The following is a 27,363-nucleotide window of genomic DNA, read 5'->3' on the forward strand; positions in this document are numbered from 1 at the left end:
GATAGTTCATCACATGGTTGGCAAGTGAAAGGATGTAAAAAAATAAAAATAAAAAAAGCTTATTTTTTTGAGACAGACAACTGGAATCACTTGACTGAAAATGAAGCTCGAAACTGATTGGCTCAGTGCGCTTAAGATGTTGGCATTCTTTGCTGTGATTGGCTCGACTACTTGTCAATCATGTCCTTTTTTTTACGCCTCATTCCCTGACGTGACGTTGAACAGGAACATGGCGCTTTGGAGGATAGGTGTTTCTTGATATTCAGGGCTATCGATCATTATCATGTAGCTATGTTCAGTTAAATAGCATGAAGGTAAATGCGCTCAACATGATAGGTCGTGAAAGGTAATCGCTGATTTTGTCTGTATGGACGACGGCACGTTAAATTTCGTAGAGGTGTTTGCTGTCGTCAGCTGAAACTGTTAGCATGGAGAGGCTAACCTGATGCGAGCTAGCTGGCTAACAGAAAGTCGCTCACGCTAAACGGACAGAACAAATGCTTTTTGTGTAAGCTAAGCTGCCTATAAACGTATCATCAATGGTTAAAATAATAAATGTAATATTAAATCCGGAAGATACCGCTTAGCACGACGATACCATATAGCTAGCATTTCCTTAGCTAAGCTAGGAGAATGAAGAGCCGCCATGGATGTGTTTTGTTGCTGGCCGGTGGGATTTCGCTGTCGGTGTTCAGTCTCTGCGAAGGAGCCCCTCTTCTCTATCCCCACAAATCAGGTGAGACAGCTGACAGCAAGCTGAAGCACAGCTCAGCGTTTGTTTGTTCAAGTACTACCACTCAATGTCGACCCGACTGCTCGTTTAGCAGATGTTCTTGTGAGCTAATATTTGCTTGTGTAGGTGTGTGTTGCTAATCAGAAGCTAAAAGCTAACAACACAACAACTACCTGGATTCATTTCCTGCTTACAAGTGAAGACTGTTTACCAATGTATCGATGCTTGTTCTAGCTGATAATCGTTTTTCCTTTTCAGGATATATTTAAACAAAGTCTTAGTGAATCATTCAGTATTTCTTATTAAAAAGATAACACCCTGTCTTGTCACGAATCAAACATTACATTTTCATACTGCCAGCACACAGGAAATACTCATTAACCAAGTCTAGTTGAATTGTCATTGAAGTTAACAAATGAATCAGTTCCTAGGTATGAGTGGCATGACTTGGTTAATATACAACTGCATGTTTAAACTGCAGGTACAGAGGTGTTAAATGTCAGTGGGTTGGTCAGGTCATTGACATTTAACTACGTTTATGGATCAATGGCGTGGATAGAGGCCTGCCAGCATGGAAACTCGTACTGTTTCTTATTGTTTTGAAGTGCACCAAGAGTAACATGGTCTGTGTTTTGTCATGGCTCCTTTCCTGCATCACCAGTTTTGTCCCATATGTGATCACATATATAGTGATTTTAGGATGTATGGCAGTGTACCGTACATGGAAGACAATGTCATACCATGATGTCATTAGAAGACTTGTGACTGTAATTAAAGCGTTTTATTAGGGAGGCACCGATGCATCAGTTAAACATCAGTTAAATTCGGTATCGGCCCCATTTACAGACATCGGCACATCTTCAAATAATGTGAACCGATGTCAGAAGCAGATGTTTATGTGTTGTGTGGAATCATTTCAATGTTGACATTTAGTACACATAACTACTGACTCAGAGAATATATTTTTTTATTGGGCAGAGGCGGTCACCTGTTGGACAAACTGTCATGTTTTCATGGTCAAATATGAGGGAAGGTCTTGCAGCAAAAGAAGTAATGGAAAAAAACCATCATTCAGCTAAAATGTTATCAGCCCTGATTTTCACCATCTGTTCATTGCTACATTTTATAAACAGAGGGAGCTGGTGCAAAACAATCCAATTCCATCCATTACTTTGGATACTAATTTCAGTTTCTAACTCATAAAGGATCAGCAAAAAGAAATGGATGGCAGTTCAGATTTTTGTTTGTCCAATTTAGTACTTATCAGTTTAAGCAAAGTGTTAACAGATTCATAGATGTCAGTATTTATGTTTTTCTTTGTTTTCGCCACATTTTACATATCAATCAATCATTATTTGTATAGCGCCAATTCATAACAAGTGTTATCTCGAGAGGCTTTTACAAAAGAGCATATGGGATAATATGCAGGCGGGATTTCTCCTTTTGTATTCCTCGTGTTCCTGTTGTCCACACATACTTGCCACTGAGGTGGAGGTCGGAGCAGGCCGTGCATGAATGAGGACGGCGGTGGTTGTGGGGACGACACAGTTCGATGGTAGTAGCTGGGCATCAGGGACGACGGGTGGTAGAAACGGGTTTAAAGCCTTTTAGATATTTTATGTAATTTCTGCAGACATTTCATTTACCTTACAGTTACTGATACAGATTCTGAGTATGGTAAGATCTGAGTATTGATCAGATACCTGATAGAGTAAAACAAAAATACACCAATCCAGATGTTATGTTGCATTCTGGTTAATTGCATAAGATAAATGAACTTAAATCAGTCATCCTTTATTGCTTTAAAACAAATCCGATGGTGGTGAAAGCACAACCATTTAGGAACAAGGAAACGGTTGCAGAGTTTTTCCCACTTTGTTTTGCTGCTGCTGCTTCTCCGAGGCTCAGTCAGTGATGCCTCTCTCGATATTATAGTCCTACCTGCTTCCTTATGAGGGCGGGTAATGTTTAACTGTAACACATTCCAACCTTATCGGCACAAGTCAATGATTAGCAATGATATGGTTTGCCAAATCATTAAATAACATAGAGGAAACTGATGTTGCAATATGTGATTCATTGTTACGCTTTTCTCAAACGGCAACCTGATCCTTGCCCCACCTACACATTTTATTAACCGCTGCAAAGTCTTTGTTTTTTTTAAGGCTCGCATGAGGGTGTGATCAGACATAAACTTTTACCTGAAAAGTTGTTTGCTATGCCTCTCTCTCCAAGTACCATATGCTCTGTTTACACATTTGAAACCTTTACTTTATTAACAGCCAGGTGAAGTTGCCATGTCTGGACTGTAAATCAAGGTGGACATTGGCCTTGATCTTTCTTTACATTGCTCAGTGATTCAGTGACAACCACTCCAGGCTTTAGGGGATTCTGCTTGTACAAACCAGCCATGCTTTATGTTGCTGTCACAGGGCAAGACTCCGACCAGAGCTTCTTTCCTCCAGGGGGGATGCTTCCTTCACTGCACATCTTTTCACCGACTTTTTATTTTTGAAAAATGACAACACAAAGTCTCTGTAAGAATCAGCTGCTTCAGAATCCCTGGGCTCCTTATTTGATCGATGAGGCTTCAATCTTAGCAGACAGAAGAATCGTAGCTGAACCCTAACACGTCAGCCAGACAATGCCATCTTTCATCCTGTTTGCAGCTGAAAGTACAGACATGCACTGTTGTGCACGCTGGTGGGTAAAGTCTGCAAAAATGGGTCAGCTCCCCCTCTGCGTGAATGCCTGCTAAAATATGCAGTGGAACCAAAATAAGACCTGGCAGCTCCCTGCCGTATTGGTCCCAAAAACCAGTTGAGTCATTTTGTGGGGGCTTGCCAAGTCATAATATGAACCCATGACTCAGTTAATGCCTAAATGAGGGGGACTGATCCCATGTAGCGCTGCTTTGACCTCGCTCCTGTTTCTTTACTATCTGACTTCTGCTGCAGTCTCACTGGGTGTCCTGCTCTTCCTGAAACCCCGTTGCTCTGCTGAAATAGACAGGTGGCGTTTGAATCGAAATCGCTGCCCCCATTACAGCCAAATGTCTTTTTATTCCAGGATTGTTTCAAAGCTAGATTTCAGATCTGTTTAAGCCAGCTGGAATTCTCTCGAGAATATGGCTCCTGCCAGTAACATGTACTCATTTTATAAGCTGTAAATGATTTGTGAAAAAATGCCCATATGACATATATTTTAGATCTGACTGGAATGGATCCATGGCAATTTGGTTTGAAATCAGCTCCATCATACTGTCATGATTATTTATATTTAATTCTTGCAGATTAGTTGTTTCTTGTTGTAGCCTGAATCTCTCCAGTGTGGGTAAACAACTTCCAAAGAGTTCCAGAGTGGCCAAAAAAAGCCTAAAAGCATCCAACTAGAGAAGTAGATCACCTATATTTGCAGTATTTATATTTGCCAGGTTACTTCCTGTGGTTTTGATAAAAGCGCTGACTCCCGACCTGTGGTGTTTCTGGGACAAGGATGTTTTTGTCGTTACTTTCAAACCAAAACACTAATTGTTTTGAAATACACCCTCCAACTATTTTCCTTTCCTTAAGCTGTGAATGCTTCATAGTTGTAGCTGCACTCATCGGGGGACTGTGTCAAGTGTTAAGTGTATAGTTAGACTTACAATGAGCTTAAATGATTAAAGGTATCGTGTAGTCTGTGGCTTTTGTTCAAGCATGTTAAGCTGATTCTGTGTAGTAGGCCGGGCTGCGTCACACTCTCATTCCCCACTTACAACTGTACTGCAAAGGTATTATGGGTAACCTTCAGGAACCCACATAAGACCAAGCAAGGCTTACCACCTCTCCCTTGATACTCTTGATGAATTGCAAGGTAGGAAACACTTTAACAATTGTAAGTAAACATCTGCATTTAGAGCTGCATCCACCGGGCCTGTGTCCTGACTATAGACCTGTTTAATCTTTAATTCCTCTTCTCATCAATATTTCACAGAAGACACTGTCTCTTTGTTGCAATCTTTAGCACAGAGTGGAGGTCTGTGGAATCAATCCTGTGGACACACCTTATAGTTTTACCAAATGCTAGGTGGTGTCTTGAGACATTGAGGCAATATAATATTTGTTTAAAGTCAGAATGCTTGGACGAATATTGTTTTTGACATTGTAAAGAGACCAGATTTGACAGTCATGTCTATTTCTGTGGATGATAGCTTGGTGTAGTGTAGTAGACATGGAATGAATCTCAATCTTCTTGGCTGACATTATCTAATAATCCTCTGGGAGATGGAGTGATGCTGCTCGTCTCATCCTCACTCTGACAGGCTGTGCCGTACAGATTCATAACCGCTCCTTGTGAACAAATCTGACTTGTAGTAAGAGCACTGCTCAGCATGATGTCTGACAAGTTCCTACATCAGGCTTATTTCAAGGCGATATTTTATTAATGAACTGCAGGAAGGCAGGACTTAATGCCTAATCACTTAGCACAGTGTCTGCTCAACAACTTTCTTGATGCTTGGTTTGGCCAATGTTACCGTTCTGTCAACTTTAGCAATCACGGTGCGGTCATTGGTCAAGGCCTCGTCTATTTGGATAGGTTTAAAAGCATTATTTACATGTTGAAACAACACACATCCACTTAAGCTTTTGATGATTAAATAGTAGGGGGAAAATATCTCCACTCAGCTGACTTCTTTCTTTCTGTCTTTTGACATTTGCATGCTTCATAAATAGTACTGTGTTTAAAGCTGTCTCAGCATTACAGTTAATTCCTGCACTGCTGCCTGTAGAGCATTCATGACATATTAAATCTGTAGCAACATGAGCTTAAATGCATATTAAATACAGAGCTTTGAATCATTGGATTAACAAGATATATGGAGCTTCTGGAAATATATATTTTTTACATTGCAGGACCAAATTGACCAAGCAAATAAGCCATGAAAACATTGGGACATGCTGTGCTTTTTGGATTGGTCGGCCATGAGGAGACGCAGTGATTAATACAGCTTAGCGCTGACACATTGGCCTCGTCTGCGTTCTCTTTTATTCCAAAAGGCTCAGACTGTTGGTGCTGCAGTCACACTCTATTTTCTAATTTTCTCTCATGTGGCGGTGTGAAAGGAGTCGGTTTGTAGTCTGGATGTGTTCAGGAGGAGTCGCTTTCATCAGTTGGGACTTTGTAGCTCAGCAGAAGGAGACTCGGTAGGTGTTGGATCTCCCTCCAGCAGGCAGGATGTACCTGACAAGCTTCGACCAGTGGGAGACAGAATAAACTCAGGGGGGAGAACAGAGGGCCAGTGCTTCCAAAAATTCTCTCTGTTCCTTCAGTACACACGTTCGTATTCACCTCATGCCAAAGGAAGGTGTGATGAAGTGTTCTGAGAGACAATGTTTACATTTACTGCAGAGTGATACAACATAATTAAAGGGGAAAAGTTGTACACATGCATTCTTCTCCCAGACGACATACAAAACATTTCTGACTGACTTATTAGTCAGAATAAAGAGATATTAACAGTACAACACATAAGCATCACGTGTATGCAGTGTGACATCTCTTGACTGTTCACTCACACACCACGGAGTCTATGACACTCCCGCACTCATACCTATCAGATGAGCAGTTAGGGATGAGCAGTGACATTTCAGACGTGAGAGGACAAGGTGGGGTTGCCAAAGGTGACAGGCTCGCAATAAATGCCAACAAAGACAAGTCTGTCAGTATTTACAAGGTGTCAGTTGTGTTCACTGTAAAACTAAGTCCATACACATGGCATCCTTTGACAACATCTTTTTAGACAGGACAATCAACCACACTTTGTAAGGCTGATGTAGCACATTTTGTTTAAATATAATATGACTGAAATCTTTGAAGACTGCTTTCTTATTTTACTGCCTGTTTCAGCCCACTCTAAAATAGTGTCTTTATTTATTACAGGAGCACACTGTAAAAGCTGGAATAAATAGTTCCACTAATAGTTAATGTGTTTTGTGTGTGGGGCAGTCCAGAGAGCAAAGCTTTAGTGGGAAATCAGTCGCACTAAAACACAAAGCTGCTGTGTAAATGTTGGTCAGCATCAGCGGAGACGGAGAGAGAGCAGTAGCTGAGCGGTGCAGTGGGTGGGTTGTAAGGCTGCTGTCAGCCCTCGCACTCAAACTGCAGGGCAAGCAGCATCTTCACCGGCACGGACCCACACCTGCTGTCACCGCTGCTGCACCATCAGCTGCTTAGCGGCGAGGGGAAACCCCCGCAGCTGTCTCTCTGAACGGCTGATTAGAGATGAAGGTTGTGTCATGTGGTAGAAGAAGTCCCATGTATTGTCACATCATGTTTGCAGAAAAATGTAAACCTTAAAAATCATGACTTGGACTCTTTTCATGCTTAGAATTTTTGTATGCCTTGCTGCTGCATGATTTATGAGCTGGCATTTCTATCGCTGCGGTTTAGCTTCATTGAAATAGCACTGCAGGGTTTATTTTTGTATGTGAAGCTTACCTTTTGTTGTGGGTGGATTTAGAACAAGAGCCAGCACATCCCCGATGTTCTGTGTTACTCAAACACACTTGTGTTTATACCTGAAACAGTGCAGTCTTCCTTCCTTGTTTTGTTCTATGTTAGATTATATTTTGACACACTACCATGAATTCAAATGATTAACCATAGTTTTAATCTTTTCTTTCTATTTCAGTTGGAAGCACAGCAGACCCCTTGTCTACAACACTCTACCTGTCCCTTGTTGTGTCACTGACGGCGCTTGTGGCCTTGGTGGTGTTGTTCGTGAACTGTGTGAGCTGCTGCAAAGAGAGAGAGATCAACTTCAAGGTGAGAGTCTTGGCAGGCAGGGCGCTGACATGCCCCATGTGGGCCCCCCACCCCTAATGAATACAGAGTGGGCAACAATTGTAAAGGACAATCTCTGTTATGAAAGATATGCAGTGTTGTGTTGTAGCATGTCAAGCCTGTTTTCACCTCTCTCTGTCTTTTTGATGATATAGGAGTTTGAGGACCACTTTGAGGATGAGATTGACTTCACTCCACCGGCGGAGGACACGCCCTCTATGCAGTCACCGGCTGAGGTTTATACCCTTGCTGTGTCCCCTGTGGCCCTGCCCGGACCCCCACATCTCCAACCTCCTGCTCGCATCACAGGTCGGACACAAACTCATCATGAACAGATTCAATCTGTGTGACAAAACATGTCTCTTAAAGTCTTTGCTCCAAACATGCACAGAAACATACCTTTTTTTTTTTTTTTTTAGTTGCACTCTTACCTACTGTGCCGTTTTCTGTGTCTTTATATATTTTGAAGATTGATGAGTTTTGTTTACTCTCATGAAAATCACATCTGGCTGGAATCATAACAGATTTGTGCAGGATAAAACCCTCCGTGTTTGTTCATTTTAATGTCTTTCTTCTAGTCTTTTTTTTAATGTAGGAATTCACCACGTGTCTGACCAACAGAAGCTCTAAGGGAAACTTTTAAATCAGTATGTAATTAACATTTGTTTGTTTCTTTATACAGAAGGACCTGCAGGCTTCCAAGTAGCGCGTCACAGTCTGAGTTACATCCAAGAGATCGGCAATGGCTGGTTTGGTCAGGTAAGATCAGTTTTTTCTTCAAATTGAAGTCTTTGATTTATCTAAACAAAATTAAAATGCAAATCCTGAGGTCAGTTCAATCTATACCACCTTTAAGTAGAGAGTGCTGAAGGTCCTGATCCATTTCTTAACTTAGGCCCCGTGTCCACCTAGCATTTCTTTCTGGGCAGAAAACGGTGGCTGATCGCTCGGGAGCACTTCCATGAAGCACTTTGGCACTGAGAAGAAAAACGCTGCACGTCCTGTCCCTATGACAACAGTATTTTTACCCCAGCAGACACGGAGCAAAGATGATATGAGTACAAAAAATAATCTCTAGGAAACAAAGAATACAGGGAATATCAGACGATTGGAAAAGAGCACAGGCGACGTCAACAGCGCCTTTCTGAAGCGCTCTGAGTGGCTGCACAGAAAAAGGCAGAGGGCTCGGAAAAAGGATGCTGGGCCCTGCTCTTTTTCTCCGGTTGGCCGCCTGCTGCAAATGCTCTCTCCTCATTAAAAACCTTTTTTAAAAAGACACTGGTGCTCAGAAATAAACATTACGTGGACACAGGGCCTTATCTTAGTATTACTGACTTCAACGTTCTGTCGTTTCCAACCTTTTACCTCTTTGAAACATGCATCATGATGTTACATGTATCAATGGTATTGGGCTTTTTTTCTCTGTAACTTGAAAGCCTAATGTGTTGTCATGTACAAACAGGTCCTCCTGAGTGAAATCTACACTGATCCAGGTGGAGCCAGAGTGGTGGTGAAGGAGTTAAAGGCTAATGCAAATGCCAAGGAGCAAAATGATTTCCTGCAGCAGGGAGATCCATACAGGTAAACCTTTAACACCTACACAATGCAGACAGAAGACTATTATTATGAGTCATGCTTTTTAAAGGAGCATATTTATAGGTCAAATGATTAATATTTGATTGATTAATAAAAGCATGAAGATTTATCTGCAATCAGTCTTTTAAAAAAGACATTCAGAATGACATGCATACAGTATAGGTGGACAAAAATAGCTTGAAGACAACACTTGTATTATCAGCAGCACCCTCTGCCTTTCTCCTGACACATTGCATGAGACTTTAGCTCTTGTAGAATCTCACAGATGATCACTTTAAGCTTAATAACAGAATAACTTATTGACAGGCTTCATGTCATTTTGTTTGAACAGAGTTCTGCAGCACCCAAACATCCTGCAGTGCCTGGGTCAGTGTGTTGAGGCGATCCCCTTCTTGCTCGTCTTTGAGTACTGCGAAATGGTGAGTGACCAAATGCTCTACTGAAGGTTTATTTTGGAATATCTTTGAATTGGTAAGACATTGATATAATGCATATCTGCAGGGTTTAATCTGACCTTTTCCCCATTGAACATGAATCCCCGGTGTTCTACTAGTGAAGAGTTTATTTACTGCTTTCCACTTCAGCACTTCTTCACTCAGAAGGCTCCATTAGTTGAGAAATCTCCTAATTAGCTCATGTCAGCCTGTTAAACTCACACATTCATAGGGCGAGACTCCCCCCCCCCCCCCCCCCCTTAAATACTGTCCAGCAGGCATGCATAGCTGACCTGCCCTATTGACCATCTGGACTGGGAGCCTACTGTCCCAAATCAATCCTCCTCTTCATCTCTACAGATTGAAGTGACTCAGACTTCATCATGGCAGCTGATTTATTCACTGTTTCTCTATCTGTCCTGGATGGGCCGGGCCCTGGCTGCTGGGAGCTCCCTCCCTCTTTCTCCCCCCTCCCTCCTCTGCTCCCCTTTCCCCTGCTGAAGTTGCATAGCTAGTCTAAGCTTGGGACTTCTCACATTCCCACCTCACCCAGTAAAGAAACAGGCTCCATTTACGCTCCTCTTGGTGTCAGCTCCACCAGTTGCTGTGTTTGTGCATTTTTATGAGTAGCACCATGTGAATGTGGAGACAGTCGAGTTAGGTCTGCACTCTGAAGCAAACCAAGCTGTTCCTAAAGAACCCCATGGGCTGCCCCTTGACGAGTGCAAGGAGATCGAAATGTTGCGCCACCTTGTTTACATGTTGTTTGATTGATCTCAAATCGGACATCCAACATGTTACAAATACTTCCACTCAGTCAATGTGATGTTGATTGAACATTTAGCATACTTCTGGATAATGATATATTGAAAAGTGTTTCTAATATTGTCCTTGAAAATAAGAGTTGAAACACCTTAAATTGATGAATCAGCTTTTGTTAAATACCTAAATATAAAGTCTTCTTTGATGGTCCAGGACATTTTGATGGACTTTGAGTTGAGCTGCAGCTAGCTTGTTTTTAGGTAACCAGCTTGTTTGTTTGGCTTTGTCCACTTATTGTTAGTGTTGTAGTCAAGGCCACACTAACCAAGACCAAGACATACAGAACCAGAGACCAGAGGGCTCAGACCGAGACAAGACCAAGGCCATAAATATCACAGAAAAATCATCATCATCTTGTGGCAGGGGGCGTGTCATTAATTTAGACCGTACCACCGGGAAGTTTGTTGTTGTAACTGGGGGATAAAAATTACAAATTAATTGAAGTCATTGATTCTTTTAGAAAAAGGCGTTTTCCTTCTAATCACAGTAATGACCTAAAAATGGCTGATCAGTGGTGGTCTTGATCGGTCTTTATTTAGAATCCGGAGTCCGCCCAGACTGAGACCGAGACGACACAGAGTAAAAATGCTTTTGATTCCGAGTCGAGACCGAGACCATCAAAAAGTGGTCTTAAGTTTTATTTTTTTTGCCAGGAGCTGAGCTCTCCCCTTATGTCGCCTGCTCTCGACAGGAAATAGACCCCATGAATAAGTGAACAAAGTTAAAAAAACAAATAAAGACGACTCAGGCAAACTAAATCATTGTTTTTCCGACCCTCTTCCACCTGGACTGGGGGGAGGCTGTCAGTGGTGACCAGCTGGATTTAAAAATGATGATTAATTCAGTTCAGTGATACAGTCAGAAAAGCTGTTAATGTGAATTGTACTAGTTCACAAAGCAATCAGCTGATACTGTTTAAAAGTCCAGCCAGCAGCGTTATGCTTATAGACCGCTCTGACTGATCTCAACATTAAACTTTTAAAGACTTCTATCATATGAAACTGAAAACACTGTAAATAAGTATTGGCAGACAGCATACAAAGTCAGGTGATGCCAAAGTCACAGTGAACTTTATGATGAACTAAAGTACTTAGACGGATTGTAAACTTGTTGATTGTTAACACTCTGTTGTATATCTTTCATCCCTACGTGCGGATACTGTTGATCACATGTCCTGCTATGGCAGCAATAAATGATCTTGTGTGTCCGAGTGCACAAGGGCAGTAGAGGAGCATCTACTTCCTGCTTGAATCCAGGATGTCATAAGCCATAAAGATTTGATTTATTTTTTTAAATCAGGTTTGTTTGGTGGATTTTAATCAGCAGTAGTTTTTGTTCATATGTGCAGCATGCAGTCTGATGGAAGCCTCTTGGCTGTTAAGACACATTTTATTTGTTTGCAGTAAAAAGATCTCTAGCTGTTTAATTGACACAGATTCATTTGAGTATCTTCCCCTCCACCAAGGCTCCCATTAGTCCAAACCCAGTAACGTTTCTGTCAGGGTCCAGTTTGGCTCGCCATCCACAGATTGCATAACTCTGTTTGGCTTGGGTATTGTCAGCTGCCTGGGTCTGGCTGCTCTCCTGGCATTGTGGTCTTTCCCAGCCAGCTCTAATGTCTCTGACAGGAGATGGAAATGAGTCAAGGTGAATGACTTATCACACGTGTGCACCGCTTATTAGGCTAGATGGTGTAGTGAAGGGCTGCTCCGCTGTGTTAAAGGTGCTAATGTGTGAGGGGAAACACAACTGAGTGATGTCTATGCTCATTATCCCGCACTGGATGGGGACTTTTTAGTTCCTCATCTAAGTGGGACCGTCTTTGGAATAAACAGCACAAGGTCATTTTCAGTACTTTCATATTAAACTTTACAATAATTTGCTTCCTGTAAAAAAAAAAAAAAAAAAAAAAGGTGAGATTTCAAGTAAAAGACGACTTGTCTGTGGCCTCTTTATTACTTCAGGCCATGTCAATCAACTCCTAGATGTCGAAACATGAAATATGACACTGCAGCTGCACATTGGACAAGATAAATCCCAAAAAGCCAATATGCTGTGACGTTCCCTCTGACAGCCCGGAGATTGATGCTGGTTTTTCTGTCCCATATCACCCGTGCCGGGTAACCCTGACTCAAAGCATTTTAGACATCAAAATACATCCAGCAACTGGTACAGGGGCTACAGAATGTCACATGCCAGAGTGTGAGTGACAGCCTCTAATGCATGGATCCTCGGATGTAAGCCAGCTGACGTTTAGCTTTTCGAAAGTTGTTGATCTCCTGCATTTATAACGGCTGTTAAAGTGACAATTCTCGCACAAATATGGAAGTGTTCTTTATGTCACTGTCATGGCATTCTTTAGGAAGTTGAACGGTATACGTTACTGACCACACTTTGAATTGATTTTACTTTTAAATGATAATCACACCTTCCATTAGGTGCTTTACTCTCTATTTGCCGCACTGTCTCTGTTATGCTTACACAAAATAAGCTAAAAATAAACCATGATATCACCTGTTTCTAGTAGCTTAGACAACAAGCCCTTCATATCTTGAAAATCATCTTTTTATATGCAACTCATCAAACGGTGACCCTAGCCAGAATGTAATTTGTTGCAGTGGGAACTCGGCCGTGTTTATTTGTGGGTTTCACACACGGCCTAATTGTTTTGGCTGTTCACAGTTAATGTCATTTCATTAACAGCACTGGGTTCCCCCCTCCCCCAGACACCCAGACCTAATCACCTGCTGCGGAGCCTTCACAGATACAGACAGGCAGAGGGAGTGTCACTTACCATACATTGAATATAGCTCTTCTCTGAAGACTTATTCTCAGAGCTGTTTTTTGTGCAGCGCTTTTTCTATGCGTTCGTGTTTGCGTGTGCGGGGGTGAACATGGCTGAAGCAAACCCAAGGTGCTTATGTAAGACGACAGATCTAAGCTGCTTGTAGTGGGGATAGCTCGGGGACAATAAAGCCTTTGTAAACACACAGACAGACACAGAGACTTGAATGCTCAGTAACCGCATTTGAGTTGACATTTTCAACAAAGCGGCTCATATATTATGAGAGTAGTTTGCCGTGTGTGTGTGTACAGTGTGTTCTTAATAGCTCATTCCTCAGGAGATCCTCCGTTCTTCTGGCTAATCAGGAATCCCCTTCACTCCAACATTGTTTTGAACACTGAACAGCTTCTCAAAAGACAATTTAAAAGCGTTCACATTTTGGAATCTGAGTCAAAAACGGTGACTCACATCATCCGAAAAGCTTGGCTTATTAGCAGTTTAATTACCATTATTTGTTCTGTAACTCGTCGGTGAATGGTCACTATATGTGTCCACAGAAATTCCAGACCAGCTCCACACAGTTGACCCTTGTTCACATTTAGAGTTCCTCAGTCTAAACACAGAGACCCCTGTAGGTCTAATATCGGTAATACTGTCTGACATGACGAGCTTTATTCTTGCATGATAACCTTGTGTGTATACCTGTGTGAGTTTATTCTGTGGGTGCTGTTAAAGGTAAACTCAAAGTTTTTGTCTGGGGACACCTTGTTCTCCTCTCTCATTGAGCTCTGAAACTTGGCTGGATGAAGAGACAGTTTATTTCACTGACCTGAGCTGGACTCTTTTATTTATAAATCTCTGTGACACAGCATCGAGGTCCACCAAACAGCGTTACCCTTATTTGGTGCTCTCGCCCATCAGCAGTGAGAAGTGCTGAGACAGGAACAGGAGAGCCTGCTGCCCCCGTGTGGTCATGTGTGCACAGTGCATTTTACCACCTGTTCAATTTCCACTATTGCTGTAAAACAACTGAATCTTTTCCTTCATCCATAAATGTTGATGTTTGACATTGATGAGCTGCTAAACGTTTGTGTCGTCTGCTTGTTTGTGTCTTCACAGGGCGACTTGCGGGGCTACCTTTCCCAGCAGGACTGGGTGTTTCGAAATGCTGAGCTGCTGCAACTGCAGAGGATGGCTTGTGAAATCGCTGCTGGTGTCACTCACCTTCACAAACACAACTTCTTGCACAGGTAGCATTTCATGATTGCAAAAAATAAAACTAATACAAAGACCCATTGAACTTAGCTTTTCATAACAATTCTTCAAAAAAAGGGGGTTTCAGATAAAACTTAGTGGACAACAACAGACAAGAAGAACAAGAAAAGTTTAATTTACAATTTCTCACAGATGCTTCACATTTGTCTCTTTGCCAACATTTTCATAGTTTTACCTGAAAGTGTTTTTTCTCTTGTCCAGTGCAACATTTGGGTCTTAAAGGGATTTAGATTTTTTTCCAATTTTATGACTTAAAAGACAAATCTCAAAACTTTTAATATCGCATTTCTCAAGGCATAAAATACATCTAAAAATTGTCGCCCTTAATCTTTGGATCAAATATTTTTTACTACAAGTTTCATGCTGTGATTTATGTTTTGTCATTTCTTTCCGGGTTTGTAATTTGACATAGCCTCATAAACTATGGATGTAAAAAGTTAGGTCAACAGTTAGTTTAACAGTTAGTACTCAGTGTCCACCCGGTCTTAAGAGTGCCAGTGTTCTCCAAAAAAGGTTTGTACAGCAGAGAGGCTGCATTTCATTTTCATTTTTACCCCCTTGGAGTGCTGGATGTCTGGCTGTGGGCCGCCTGCAGGGTACAGGGGGGTGTTGGGAACGTGTGGCTTGGGGGTAACATACGATGTGCCGCTCATCAGCTCTATTTTGCATGCTCAGAATAAGCTCAGAGGGTTCCAATTACACAGCTCGCATGCATTGCCACAGTGTCAGCTGTCCGCTGCCAGAGGGATATGATGATTCTGCTCTTTGCGTGTAAAAGGATAGCCCAATATTGGGAGTCGTGTTTTAATCCTTGCTACAACTTAATGGGAGTTGTACAGGCTCTCCTCCATGTGGACTAAATTAAGTTCCAAGTCTTAAAAATATTTCTGTCAGTTCAAGGCCACAAACATGTAAAAAAGGGAGACAGAAATGAGAGCAGCAGGTAAAAGTGAACAGGAGGTGATTGACTGGTTGGTTATGGTGCGCTGCCACAGACACAAAACCCTCTTGGCCGGCACTGTGAGGGCTGATATCCAGAGCTGAAACCTCAGAGGGTGTGAGGGACGTGAAACTGAAGAAGGAAGTTTCTTTCTTTCTCTTAAGCTGATTTCATGTCTTAAATTTGTTCCCAAAAGTGCAATACAAAGAGATTTGTTAATCACTTCTTTCCTAGTTTCCCTTAAGGATAAACTACAAAAGATGTTTAAGCTCCCAAGCTTTGCAATAAGCCTCTCAAGCATTTACTACAATTAATTTTAATTATATTTCAGAGTCACTGTGGGATACTATCTCAAGCAATAACGATGTTAACTTTACTTTGAAATGAAATGTTGTTACAGGATGCTAAAGTGCTGCTAAACTGAGTGGTTGATGTAATGTTGCAGACCTTGAAACAGTAGCTGGTATCACAGATAGAGTCAAGAAGGTGCCTTCAGATATTACACCTAACTTCACAGACGTCTCATGTCATAGGAGTGATCATTGCAGTGCTAGTGTTAGCCTTGTAGGGTTAAGAGACTGGACCCATTTCATTACTGCTATGTTACTATATGTGAGGCTTTGAGCCAAACGCAGCGGACAGGGGACATGAGAGTCAAAAATAAATCACCATCTATCTTCCAGAGGTTTCAGCGGCTCTGACAGTAGCCAGTCGCGTACACACAGGAACACCGGTGTCAGCAGAGATTGTCGCTAGGCGGGTAAAGGGGGACTTGAAACTTGCGCGGAGGGAATGCCGCTGGGGGCTCACAGGAAACCAAAGCCTGCCACTCCATTCTCTTGAGAATGATCTACCACATGTCAATGCTTTATGTGCAGAGACTGCTTTGGCTTCTGACGCCCTCTCCTGGCAGGCCTGCAAGAGCCTGTGTCTCCCCTCCTGAAATGTTATCCTTCTGCTGTATGCACGAGTCAGGAATAGCCCCTGTATGTCTTGTTGTGAAGAGCAGCGGCAAATGACAGAAGAAGAATCTCCTATAGTTGCCAAAGTCATTCAAGATCATTGCCCAACTCCCTTGCAGTTGATTCTTATGAGGTCATGAGGCTTTTGATGCCACAATCAGATCAAAGATAACCTGTTGTTATTGATAACATTGAGTGTGTGGTTCCTTTAACCTGGTCTCTGCAGGCATTTATAGACAGTAATACAATGTACAACATTACAATGTACAGGTTAAACACTAACTGGGGAAAAAAGCTGAACATCCCCTGACAAAAAAGAAACGTCCTGCTTCACAATCATTGCCTGATTTCATCTTTATGACCCTGTTTCCAATGAAGCCATCCCTAAGTGTCATGCTGATTTCTTTCTCTCTCTTTTTTTTTTTCATAGTGATTTGGCTCTGAGGAACTGCTACCTGACTGCAGATCTTACTGTCAAAGTGGGAGACTATGGAATTGGACCCTACAGATATAAAGTAAGCTTTGACCTCAGTTTCAGATATGTTCTCCTTCAGCTGTATTGAGCTCAATGTCTTTGTCAACACTAGGAGCTTGTTGCACACAGATACAGTACGTTAGACTTGTTTGTTTACTAAAACACATCAACAATTAAATGCACATAATCCAATCAAAGCTTTGAGGGTTGATGCTATTGGTCAATATCACATTATTTAGGATTACTAGTTAGATTCCAACAAGTCTTAATAATGCTGCATTTTAATGAAGTGATCAAACCATCCCAGATAAAGACTTCTCAAGGGTCTGCGTCTCTCTTGGATGTTAATAAGCCACTTCCTGCATACACTGCAAATCCATCCCTCTGGGGTTGTCTTTGCCATTTGAAGTCTCCGTGCAGTTAGGGAACAAAATGACACTTCCTAACAAAGACTTGAAGGTTAGCCCAGGCTTTTAAGATGAAATAGCCAGTGAAAGCATTTCTGTTTGTTTTGCCTGATTTGTTCATTTAGAGACCACTGATTGGGACGTTTGTAAGAAATACCTTCCAATACACAGAGGAGCCAAAGCTGTTGTTAAAATGTGGCCTGTGACGAGTCCTTCTGATTGGCCAAAGAGGAGCATGTCAGGAAAGGTTTAACTTTGAACAAGCGGGTTGTTTGGGGCGCCTGTTGTGCTCAGTAGGTAGACCTGGTGCTCCATATATGGACGCTGCAGGCCTCGATGCGTCGGTCACATCAGGACAGTTCCCGGCCTTGAATCGTTGATTGTTTACCCCGGTCTCTTGTTCCCATATTTGACGCCTCTCTTCAGCTGTCATTTAAATTAAATACAAAAAGCCAAAAAAAAAGGTCTTAATAAATGAAGCCTGAAATTTAACTAAATAACAAAAAGGTTCCCTCTGAAGTTGGCTAACAAGCGCTCTGTATTGTGCAACAGCTGAACTTAAGTTGCCTGTCTGAAGTCACTGTCAACATCTATCTTTGACTCCCAGCCCCGGATGACCTGGCAGGATATAAACCTTTTGTGTTGTCATAGGCCATGCAGGTGTCAGCATTTGATTGATTCAATATTTCACTGAACAATTCCGATCGTCCTCTCCCGTAACTTGAAACGCTGCATATGTCCTAAGGAAGTTCTGTCTGCTGCATTCCCTAAATACTGCTGATCCGTCAGTTCGGCTGTCTGAATTTAGTACTCATAAGATAAGGTCACCCAGCCAATCTATTTCTGTAAAGAAAGAGAGAAGCTAAGGAAGAGTGCACTGCTTCAGTCAGAGCAAATAAACAAATGATTTCTCTTATTGCAATGAGGAGTTAAATTACCCTGCACAGTTTTCTAGATCCCTGCAGTTTGTGAAAGTTGCAAACACTCTGTGTGACTGATTTTGTGACTAATGTTATTATAGGAGGATTACATCATCACGGAGGATGATGTGTTTGCACCCCTCCGCTGGTTGGCCCCTGAACTGGTGGGCGAGCGACACGGGGGTGTGGTTACCATGGAGCCGACCAAGCCCAGCAATGTGTGGTAGGTACCGGTTTACAACTCCTCACTACACTAGAGGACAGCTTTAAAAAACACATCAATCATAATGCCCGTGAGTGGACTAAAATGACTCTTCTGAGAAAATGAAATATAAACATGTTTTATGTACTTGTAGTAACCCCAAAATACATTATGGCAGGTCATTGCATTACCGTATATCTCCGGCCACTTGCTGAGAAATGAAGCCCTTTCTGCTAATTCTAGAGTTCGTAAATCACCAAAGATCTGGATTATTTCCAGAAGAGAGTAAAAGGAAATTTGACACTACACCAACTAAGCATCTCTCCACACTGTAAATTCTGAGTAGGCCCCCCCCCCCGCCGCCTTTACGGGATGAGTCGTTGGTCAGATGCTTTCTGGTCATAAATTACAGAGGTTACATAAGGTAGCTGTAATTACAAGAGCCGGACTCCTCTCACAATAACAATATGGTAATAATAACAATGTTCTCCATGGAGGCATCATGTCTACCTTTTAGTGAAGTAGTCCTGTTTGGTTCTTGCTATCGTGGCTTCTTTATGAATCATGAATTGTTTTTGTTGTTGTGGGTTTGAACATTCACAACAGCTCACTTGATAATCACTTAACCCCCTTGGTCATTAAACTTTAAGGTACTTTTCTAAACGGGTGATGTGTAAGATTTATTTTGTCCTAGCGTAAATTCCAACAGCTCTTTTCTTCTTGCTCGTCCGCAGGGCCTTGGGTGTCACATTGTGGGAGCTCTTTGAGAACGCTGCTCAGCCGTATCCACATCTGTCCGACCGAGAGGTTCTCAATCATGTCATCAAGGATCATCAAGTCAAACTCTTTAAGCCGCAGCTGGAGCTTCCTTATTCGGACAGATGGTGAGTCCTCTGACATGTCTATTAGAACAAACGTCATACAGATAGTTTTCTAAAAATGTGTTGAGAGCAGTGGCGGATGTTGATTGTTGTCAGAGTTGGTGCAATTTGATCACAGATGGAAAATGATGTACATCTAAGTTTGTTAGCTTGATGCTAACACATCATGTCAATTGCTCACTAACAGAATTGGTCTTGTGATCGTGGTAATTCTAAAAAAGTATATATCTTACACAGCAATGTTAAGGAAAATGGAGCGTTTCTTAAGTTGGGGTTGAAAATTAGTTTCTTAGCTTCTCTACAGGCTGTAACGCTACAGTTGTGTCATTAGTCAATAGTCCGAATGATCAGCAATCACAGGGGGCGTGCCATGACACCTGTCAATCATTTCCACTATGGAAGAGGATGCTACAGTGCTCGGACTGTAGAAATATTAGAGATATCACGTTAAATTGTAACTATTAGGTGTGGTTGCTACTCTAGGTTTTCACAAAAATGTTAAATTTGAATTATTTGAAGAACAATAAAGATAAACTTTATTGATTCCCATTGGGGGAAATTGTTGTTACAACAGCTCAAAAACAGGAGTTTAATTAGCAACAATAGCAAAAATTAAAAAAATATTTACATTCATTAAATAAAGCAAGAAAAATACAATAGAGATAAAATAATACCAGGCATAGACTATTTACACTTTCACTTGTGGAACGACAGAGGACAGTTCTTATTAAAAAAACACACAGTGTGTAGAATTATTGATTGTGAACATTATTAGAGTCAGGTGGTGGTACTGTTGAACAGTCAGACTGCAGACGGTATGAACGACCTGCGGTAGCGCTCTTGTCAATGTTCTCATTTAGGTAGGGCTTAGTCCTGCTAGCCTGTTTATACCAGCCATCCCAAATGATCACAGTTAATAAAAATATACCTTGTTTGAAAATGTCTGCAGGTACGAGGTCCTGCAGTTCTGCTGGCTGTCTCCAGACAAGCGGGCAACAGCAGAGGAAGTACACCGTCTGCTTACCTACCTGCGCATGCAAGGCCAGAAGGACATGGAAGAAGATTTTGAGCAACGCTGGGATGCTCTGAAGCCTAACCCCTCCACACGCCAGACCACTGTTAGCCACTCCTCCTTCCCTATCTTGGAGCAGTTCGCTGATGACGCCCTGCGACAGGAGATCGATGAAGTTCTCACCGTCACGGAAACAAGCAAAGGTCTCAGCTTTGAGTACGTTTGGGAGGCAGCCAAGCACGACCACTACGAAGGCAACCACGGACGCTCAAACATGGACACAACGCTGAACTATCACAGCATGTTCTTCCCTGTTTCCAGTGAAGACATCCAGGCACATTTCCCTGATTCTGTAGCCAGAGCAGAGCACACAGAAGTTGGGAACACTACTTCAGGAATCCATGGGATTGTACCAGTGTTTGATGTACAAAAGCCCACAAATGGGAATGAATATTACATTCAACTAGAAGAACAAGGAGAGAGCACTATTGGGGGAGAAGGCAGCAGAGGGCAAGACTTGGACTTCAGCTCGGGCCGGCAAGACTTCGTTGTTCTCCAAGATGTCCGTCTGGATGAGTCGAGTACTGATGCTGACTTTTTCCACCAAAGTATCGACTCCAAGGACTCTTACTTACCAGACAGCCACATCTGGTCATCTCTGGAAAATGACAGTCCATACCACACCAACATATTCACTGAAGGTGGATCCAAGCAGGGGGACTCTCCTTCCTGGGGACAGAGTTTTATGGAGCTTCCAGAGCGAAATGGGAACCCTTTCCATGAAGCTGCCTCATTAGAAGTCCAGGTGGTGGATATAGATAAAAGCTATGTGGATGCTTTTTTAGGGGGTAGTTCAGAAGCCACTCACCCTGCGTATTCTGTGGAAGTGGAGGGGGAGAGAAACACAGATGTGAGCAGGCTTCTGAACTCTGAAAAACTAGCCGACAACTTTTTGTTTCTTAAAGAAAATAACCTGATGAAAGAAGGATCTGGTTTCTCAAGTCCGCAGGAGAACTTTCTTTTACCCGGCATCGCCCACGAACCAGAAGACTCGTTCAGAATGCGTTCTTGGGACAACCTTGACAGCTTATGCAGCTTAACCATACCAGACAATTATCTTAAACCCGCAACAAGTAGCACATCTTCACGAGAGGAGCTTTTAGACTCTCCGAGTGCCAGCTTGGACGAGTCGTGTCCGTCTCTGATAGGAAATCAAACACTGGTGCCTTCCATTACTGTGGTCGCAGAAGATAACACGAGCATCCAGCTGCCAGTTAGAAATAGTTCTTCCACTGATGACTTTGGTCTCCTGCAGTCCTCTGACAGAGGTCTAGACTCTGGTTTTGATTCTACCTCAGAGAGGTTTGAGGTGACCGTCAGTCAAACTGATCATCACACCCCTGCACTCTCTCAAAGTGCCACTATGGACTCATTGTGCACAGATGCCAAAATCCCCAGCCTTGAAGAAGACATTGGAACCTCAAATGATGATCTTCAGCCCACAGAAACTGAAATGTCAGATACCTTGCAAGTCCAAGAATTGTCCACAGACAACGGGCACAATGAAGATCTAACAAGTAACGACCTGTTGAGTGAACTTACAGAGGATGCTGACATAGAACTGGAAACCACCCTCTCTGATCACGAGGAGTCCTTCATGGACACTAATGGGCGTCCTCTTGGCAGGTCCTCTCTGTTGGTCTCTGGTCCATCTTTGGACCAGATCAGCCAGGACAGTTTACTGGAGGACAGCATGTCCACCACTCTGCCCACCATAGAAAACTCCGCCGAGACCCCAGACTCTTTCGACTCTCTAGACATCCACAGGTTAGCCGAACAAGGAGAAGATCTAAATGCTCAAATAGCCCAACACAAACTCCAGCCTCCGTACAAAATATCCGACAGCGGGTATGAGACAGAGAACCTGGAGTCTCCCGAGTGGAACTCTCAGCCGAACGTCAAAGAACAATCCCCTGTAAAGAATGGCTTGAGTGTTGCCAAAGAAGAGGAGGAGACAGAAGAGTCCGCGTCGGCGACAAATCTGATTCCACCCGAGATCGTCATCTCTGAAGTCGAGGTTGTGCCGGATGCTCACATCGAGGACCCAAGTGAGGACCAGGAAGCTGAGCATGAAGCTCCTGCTGAGGAACCGCTCATGGGGAGTAATTACAGGGACTCCGCCTACTTCTCTGACAACGAATCAGAGCCCGAGAAGAAGTCTGAAGAAATGATTGCAGGAGGTTCTGTTGAAGCAGCATGGCTGAGGAACTCCACCGATGCAGTCAGCGGGGGTCCAGCATTGGAGGTTAACACAAAGAAAGAAGATTCCCTAACCCCTCAGCAGGAATCTTCTGAATCTGCTGAAGCATCGTCTGGTGGACGAACATCTGATCAGCATGTTGGAGGCGTAACAACACAAGCAGATTTAGATATCACAGAGAAACCTGAGAATAACGCTGCAGAGTCTGTTAACAATCATATTGAAGATGGAAACCAGCCCGATTTGTTGAAGGACATCACATGCCCCAGAGAGCAAGATCCATCCGAAGAAACCTCGTCTCCACTTCCTTCTACTGCCCCATCAAACGCAGTCCACGCCAAACTAACCAGGACGTATGCAAGCGATGGTCACAAAATAAAAGAGCCAGACATGGAGGGCCGTTACCTGGGGAGGCGGGACGGCTCCGCTTTAGACGGACAGGAGGACAGCGGGGATGCAGACGAGGAAGACGAGAACAGCGAGGACTCGGACGATGACATGCGTGCGTACCAGCTCCACAGCTCCAGCTCGGACAGCGAGGATGATACGGTTCATCCAGTGCCGGTTATCGTCTCGGACGACAGCAGGGCCAAGAACCTGAAGAGCTTGTTGAAGCCAACCACGCTGAACATCGAGGCGTCGTCTCCCCAGTTTCCTGCGAGGTTCAGTGCAGACAACTCCAGAAGAGCCGTGTCCTTCTTCGATGATGTCACTGTCTACCTGTTTGATCAGGTAAAGAGCCGTCGTTTTTGTAGTCTTTACTGATATAGATATACAGATCTGTTTTTTTTTTGCAAACTTGAAAGTTCAAATTTTGCCGCAGCTTCAAAAAAAAAAGAAAAAAATCAAAACAAGTTGGATTTGTTTAGGCGCTTTTGTTTGTTAAAGAAATTGCTGCAGCAGTTTTCTAGTTACCTTTACATAAAGGACCCTGATTTACTGAAGTCAGATCAAAATATGATTGAAATTGAGCTTTGGAGGTACTCCTCAAAGCACCAAAAAGAAAATTCAAGCTCTTCATCTGTAAATTAGAACCTGCACATTAAATCAACTATGGTGTATTACATCGTTAAGGTAACTATTGATGTGTAGTTTGTAAGGAGACATCAAGTATCTAAATTATCTTTGTGCTTTTACCGTGTATAGTCTGAGAAATGACTCTAGTTTGAGGCTAAACTGGAAAAAAATCTAAAAGGGAGTTAATTGAACTGGACCCACTTGTTAGAAAAAATGCAGCTGTCCTCCTGTTGATTGAACTTGCACTTGTTGTGAGTGCAACATCTTCTTGGATGGATTGTTTTGTTGTGAGTTTCTGCAGTAAAAGCTAGTGGAACACTTTTTAATAAGCATTCTGTTTAATATCCCACTCATTGACTTTTAGGAGACCCCGACCAAGGAACTGGGTGACCACTCCTCAGGCTCAAACAGTCAGGCACCAGAGCTCAGCAGCCCAGTGTCCAGCTCCAGCTACATGAACCGCTTCACCAACTCTGAAAGCTCCACAGATGAAGAAGGTACGACCAGAAGCTTTGAGTCATGCTCCACTGATGAACACACTTTGCAAACACTCATTCATTTCTTCTCTACAGGTGGTGGGTTCGAGTGGGACGACGACTTCTCCTCCCCTTCGCCCGCCTTCCTGCCCAAGACGGACAAAAGCCCCGCATCAAAGACCATGTCGTCATCTGCGGCGTCACGCTTCACCTCCCCGCCCAGCACAGTCCTGGAGCCCAGCTGGACCGGCTCCTCCAACTACTCCCGTTTCTCCATCTCACCGGCTAGCATCGCCAGCTTCTCGCTGACGCATCTCACCGACTCTGACATCGAACAAGGAGGCAAGTGAAGCGTGAGGGCATGTGTGATGTTTTTAAACAGGCTTAGAGGAACAGGTTTTTGAAATGCACTAGTTTGGAAAGGAAATATGGCAAGATACGGGGAATCAACCAGCTCAGGTGAAAGATATTTAACTGAAAGAAAACACTTTCTTAAAAAAAATTTCAATTAAGGTTTATTCTCATTTCTTGTTTCTTGGTGCATATCTTTTCTGATATGATCAAATGTTGCTTCTCTTATAAATTTATTTAAGCTATGAACAGATACGACTTCCTTATTTGGCCACATAATGACACAATAAAGTCACATGTTTCTGTCATTCATTTATAAGCTGATTTCATGTTTTAACCTTCTTCCTCTTCTTTTGTTCCCCTTCAGGAAGCAGTGAAGACGGAGAAAAGGACTAGCCTGATAAATGAACGGACTATTTTCCATCACACTTATCGGAAAAAATTAACCTTTACTCGCACTTTTTTTGGAATCGGCTGAATAAGGACAGATGACGCGGTTAGTGGGGCAAACCGCGGATGCTTCTCTCAGGCAGAACAGTTCTTTACCTACATAGACATGGCCGAAAGAAAAATGGCTGACGTAAAAATAAGACAGACCAGGCCCGGCCCCGGGAGTCTGAGCCCCAAATCACGTCTCCATCCACATCAGTGTGTGTGTGTGTGTGTGAGTGAGAGAGTGTGTGTGTGGTCTCAGTTCAGTGCAATTCCATGTGGGCAAGAAAAAAAAAAAAAAAGTTTCTAAATGTTTGCTTTAAAGACTCATCAAACGCATTCCAGGTGTTTGGCTGCTTCCTTTCATTGTGTGTCCAAGTGCACTCCGTTTCCAGGACTTTTGCATCACCAAAAAGAAAAAAGAAAAAAGAAACGAAGACATGACTTTATATGTTCTGAACACGACGGGCTGAAGAGGAATCATCTCCTTGATTACAGCAGATGTAAATCTGAAGATCCACACTTTTTGCTCCAACATGATTCATTTCCCTCCTTCATGTTGTGCGATTTATTTCTGTGGTTGCCTTTTATGGAAGAGTACTTTTTTTTTCTTTGTCATGCACTACCTGTGCAGTCTCCTTATCGGAGAGAAGCTATGTGTGTTTTTCCTTCTGTAGCAACTTTTGTAAAAAGAAGGGTTGACGTTGAGGAAGAGAAATCCATGCATAGGATGATCGTACAACTTAAAGATCTCTCATCTACAAAGGTGACTCACTGAATGTTCCTTTTATTTATGAGTAAAGGGAACATCTGCAGATCGTAGTTTCATATCTTTGAGACGTCTCCGTAAGAATAGTTTGTGCTGTTAATCGAGGGTTGTTTGTTGATCCTTGCAGAGGTGATATCCAGCTGAAAGTCCGGTGTGTAACACTTCATTGAATGCTCTGAAACGTGCAGGACGTTGCTCGGCTGGTTAAGTCACCGGGTGTCATCACAGTGCCTGTGATGCTGTACAAAAAAAAAAAGAAAAAAAAAACAGCCGCACTCTTCCATTTATGATCACTACTAAATTTCAAATCACAATTTTGTAAGATTGTGTTTAAGAAAAGAAAAAAGTTGTATATTTTATTTTTAAATGTCAGAATGAAGAAATGTAATAAGCTGTTTGTGAACAAATGTGCAATGGAGTTTGTTGATTAGTTCAAGTTTGCGTCATGGGAAGGCGAGCGTTTCTTCAGTAATGTGCAGGGACTTAAAGCTTCACAGAAAAACACTACTAGAACAAAAACACTGCTGCTTTTATCAGCGTCATGAACAGAGTTGTCTGCCTTTTTATTTTTATTTTTTAACTTAAGTGTCAAACTTAATGAACCTGTTCTTATGACATTTTCCTCCTCGCCTGGTTGCAGTTTCCAGCATTTCATTGTTGAATATTATCATTTATAGGCTGAACATCTTCTCTGTGGCTGTACAGGGCGTGTCAGGATGTGTGTGTGTTTGTGTGTGTGTGTGTGTGTAAGCAGAGCTGCTGTTAGTCAATAGGCAAGGCAGGCAACTGATTGGGGCCACAGGCCACTAGGGGGCCCCCAAGGGCTGACACATTTTAAACCACAGCAGCTACTCAAAATGTGCGAGTTTTGCAATGACAGTAGGATATCTCCCTGAGGGGGGCCCCCATCTGACAGCACTCCCTCTCGTTGCCCTGCTAAGCGTGGCATGCATTTTTTTTACTTTGAAAACCAACATTTGTGAATGATATTAACAGAAGGAAATGCAAAGTAATCATCTATCTGGGAGTGAAAAAAGAATGAGAGAAAGACGAGTAAGCGTCTGGAAACTGGCAGACATAATGGTTATATTACTGGTTGCCTAGGGCCCCAACAGGCTCTATAATTGCCACTGTGTGTAAAAGTTTGTGTGTTTCATCAGTTTCTGTAGCAACCAGTCCCGCAGCAGGACATTCAAACACAAGGTTTCAGTGTACAGCTATTAGACCAGTTATTTAATGTAGGTAATACAGTTACTGTACGAGTCTATCTGCACCTGCAGGAGATCCAGTCCATGCCTCCCTCCACACACAGAAGGCACTGTACAGTATCTTAGACAATGTCCACCTCTGTTTGAAACCAGCAGCCTCTGCTTCAGTTAAACTTGAACGTTTATTTAAAGGAGATCTTGTTTTATTTGACTACAGTATACATTTGCTTAATCTTGCACATTTGAGAAATGTAACTTAATGTTGAACTGTACCGATGTATGTAAATGTTATTCTTTTTTTTTTTTCTGTCTGTAAATTGGGAAATGATGTAAGTAGGTATGAGGTATGATTTTGTAACTTAAAAAGCTGGGTTGATCAGAGGAACATATCACCGTCATCATCGGCAAAAAAGCGGTTAATTTAAGACACTAAAGGAGGTGTGAATTCATTCTGTCCTTAAAGAAACGTGTAGATTTTAAAAATATTTTTACGTCATATTTATCATGCTTAGTGTAATTGAATGAAATGTTTATAATTACACTGTTTAATATGAAAATAAATGCAAAGAACTTCTGAAGTC

At 42.5% G+C, this 27,363-nt stretch overlaps 1 protein-coding gene across 1 annotated transcript; it reads left to right on the plus strand.

Annotated features, from left to right (window-relative positions):
• Nucleotides 1-163: 163 nt before the first annotated feature.
• Nucleotides 164-27,360, plus strand: lmtk2 (lemur tyrosine kinase 2). Its single transcript, XM_065964847.1, has 14 exons — nucleotides 164-736; nucleotides 7,407-7,540; nucleotides 7,714-7,867; nucleotides 8,241-8,317; nucleotides 9,021-9,139; nucleotides 9,486-9,573; nucleotides 14,315-14,445; nucleotides 16,803-16,887; nucleotides 18,276-18,397; nucleotides 19,111-19,260; nucleotides 20,207-23,261; nucleotides 23,911-24,043; nucleotides 24,119-24,368; nucleotides 24,745-27,360. The coding sequence occupies exons 1-14, from the start codon at nucleotides 634-636 to the stop codon at nucleotides 24,767-24,769; spliced, it is 4,626 nt and encodes a 1,541-aa protein (XP_065820919.1). The 5' UTR covers nucleotides 164-633; the 3' UTR covers nucleotides 24,770-27,360.
• The last annotated feature ends 3 nt before the right edge of the window (nucleotides 27,361-27,363 follow it).

This window comes from Labrus bergylta, chromosome 16 (assembly GCF_963930695.1).
Source record: "Labrus bergylta chromosome 16, fLabBer1.1, whole genome shotgun sequence".
Taxonomy (NCBI): domain Eukaryota; kingdom Metazoa; phylum Chordata; class Actinopteri; order Labriformes; family Labridae; genus Labrus; species Labrus bergylta.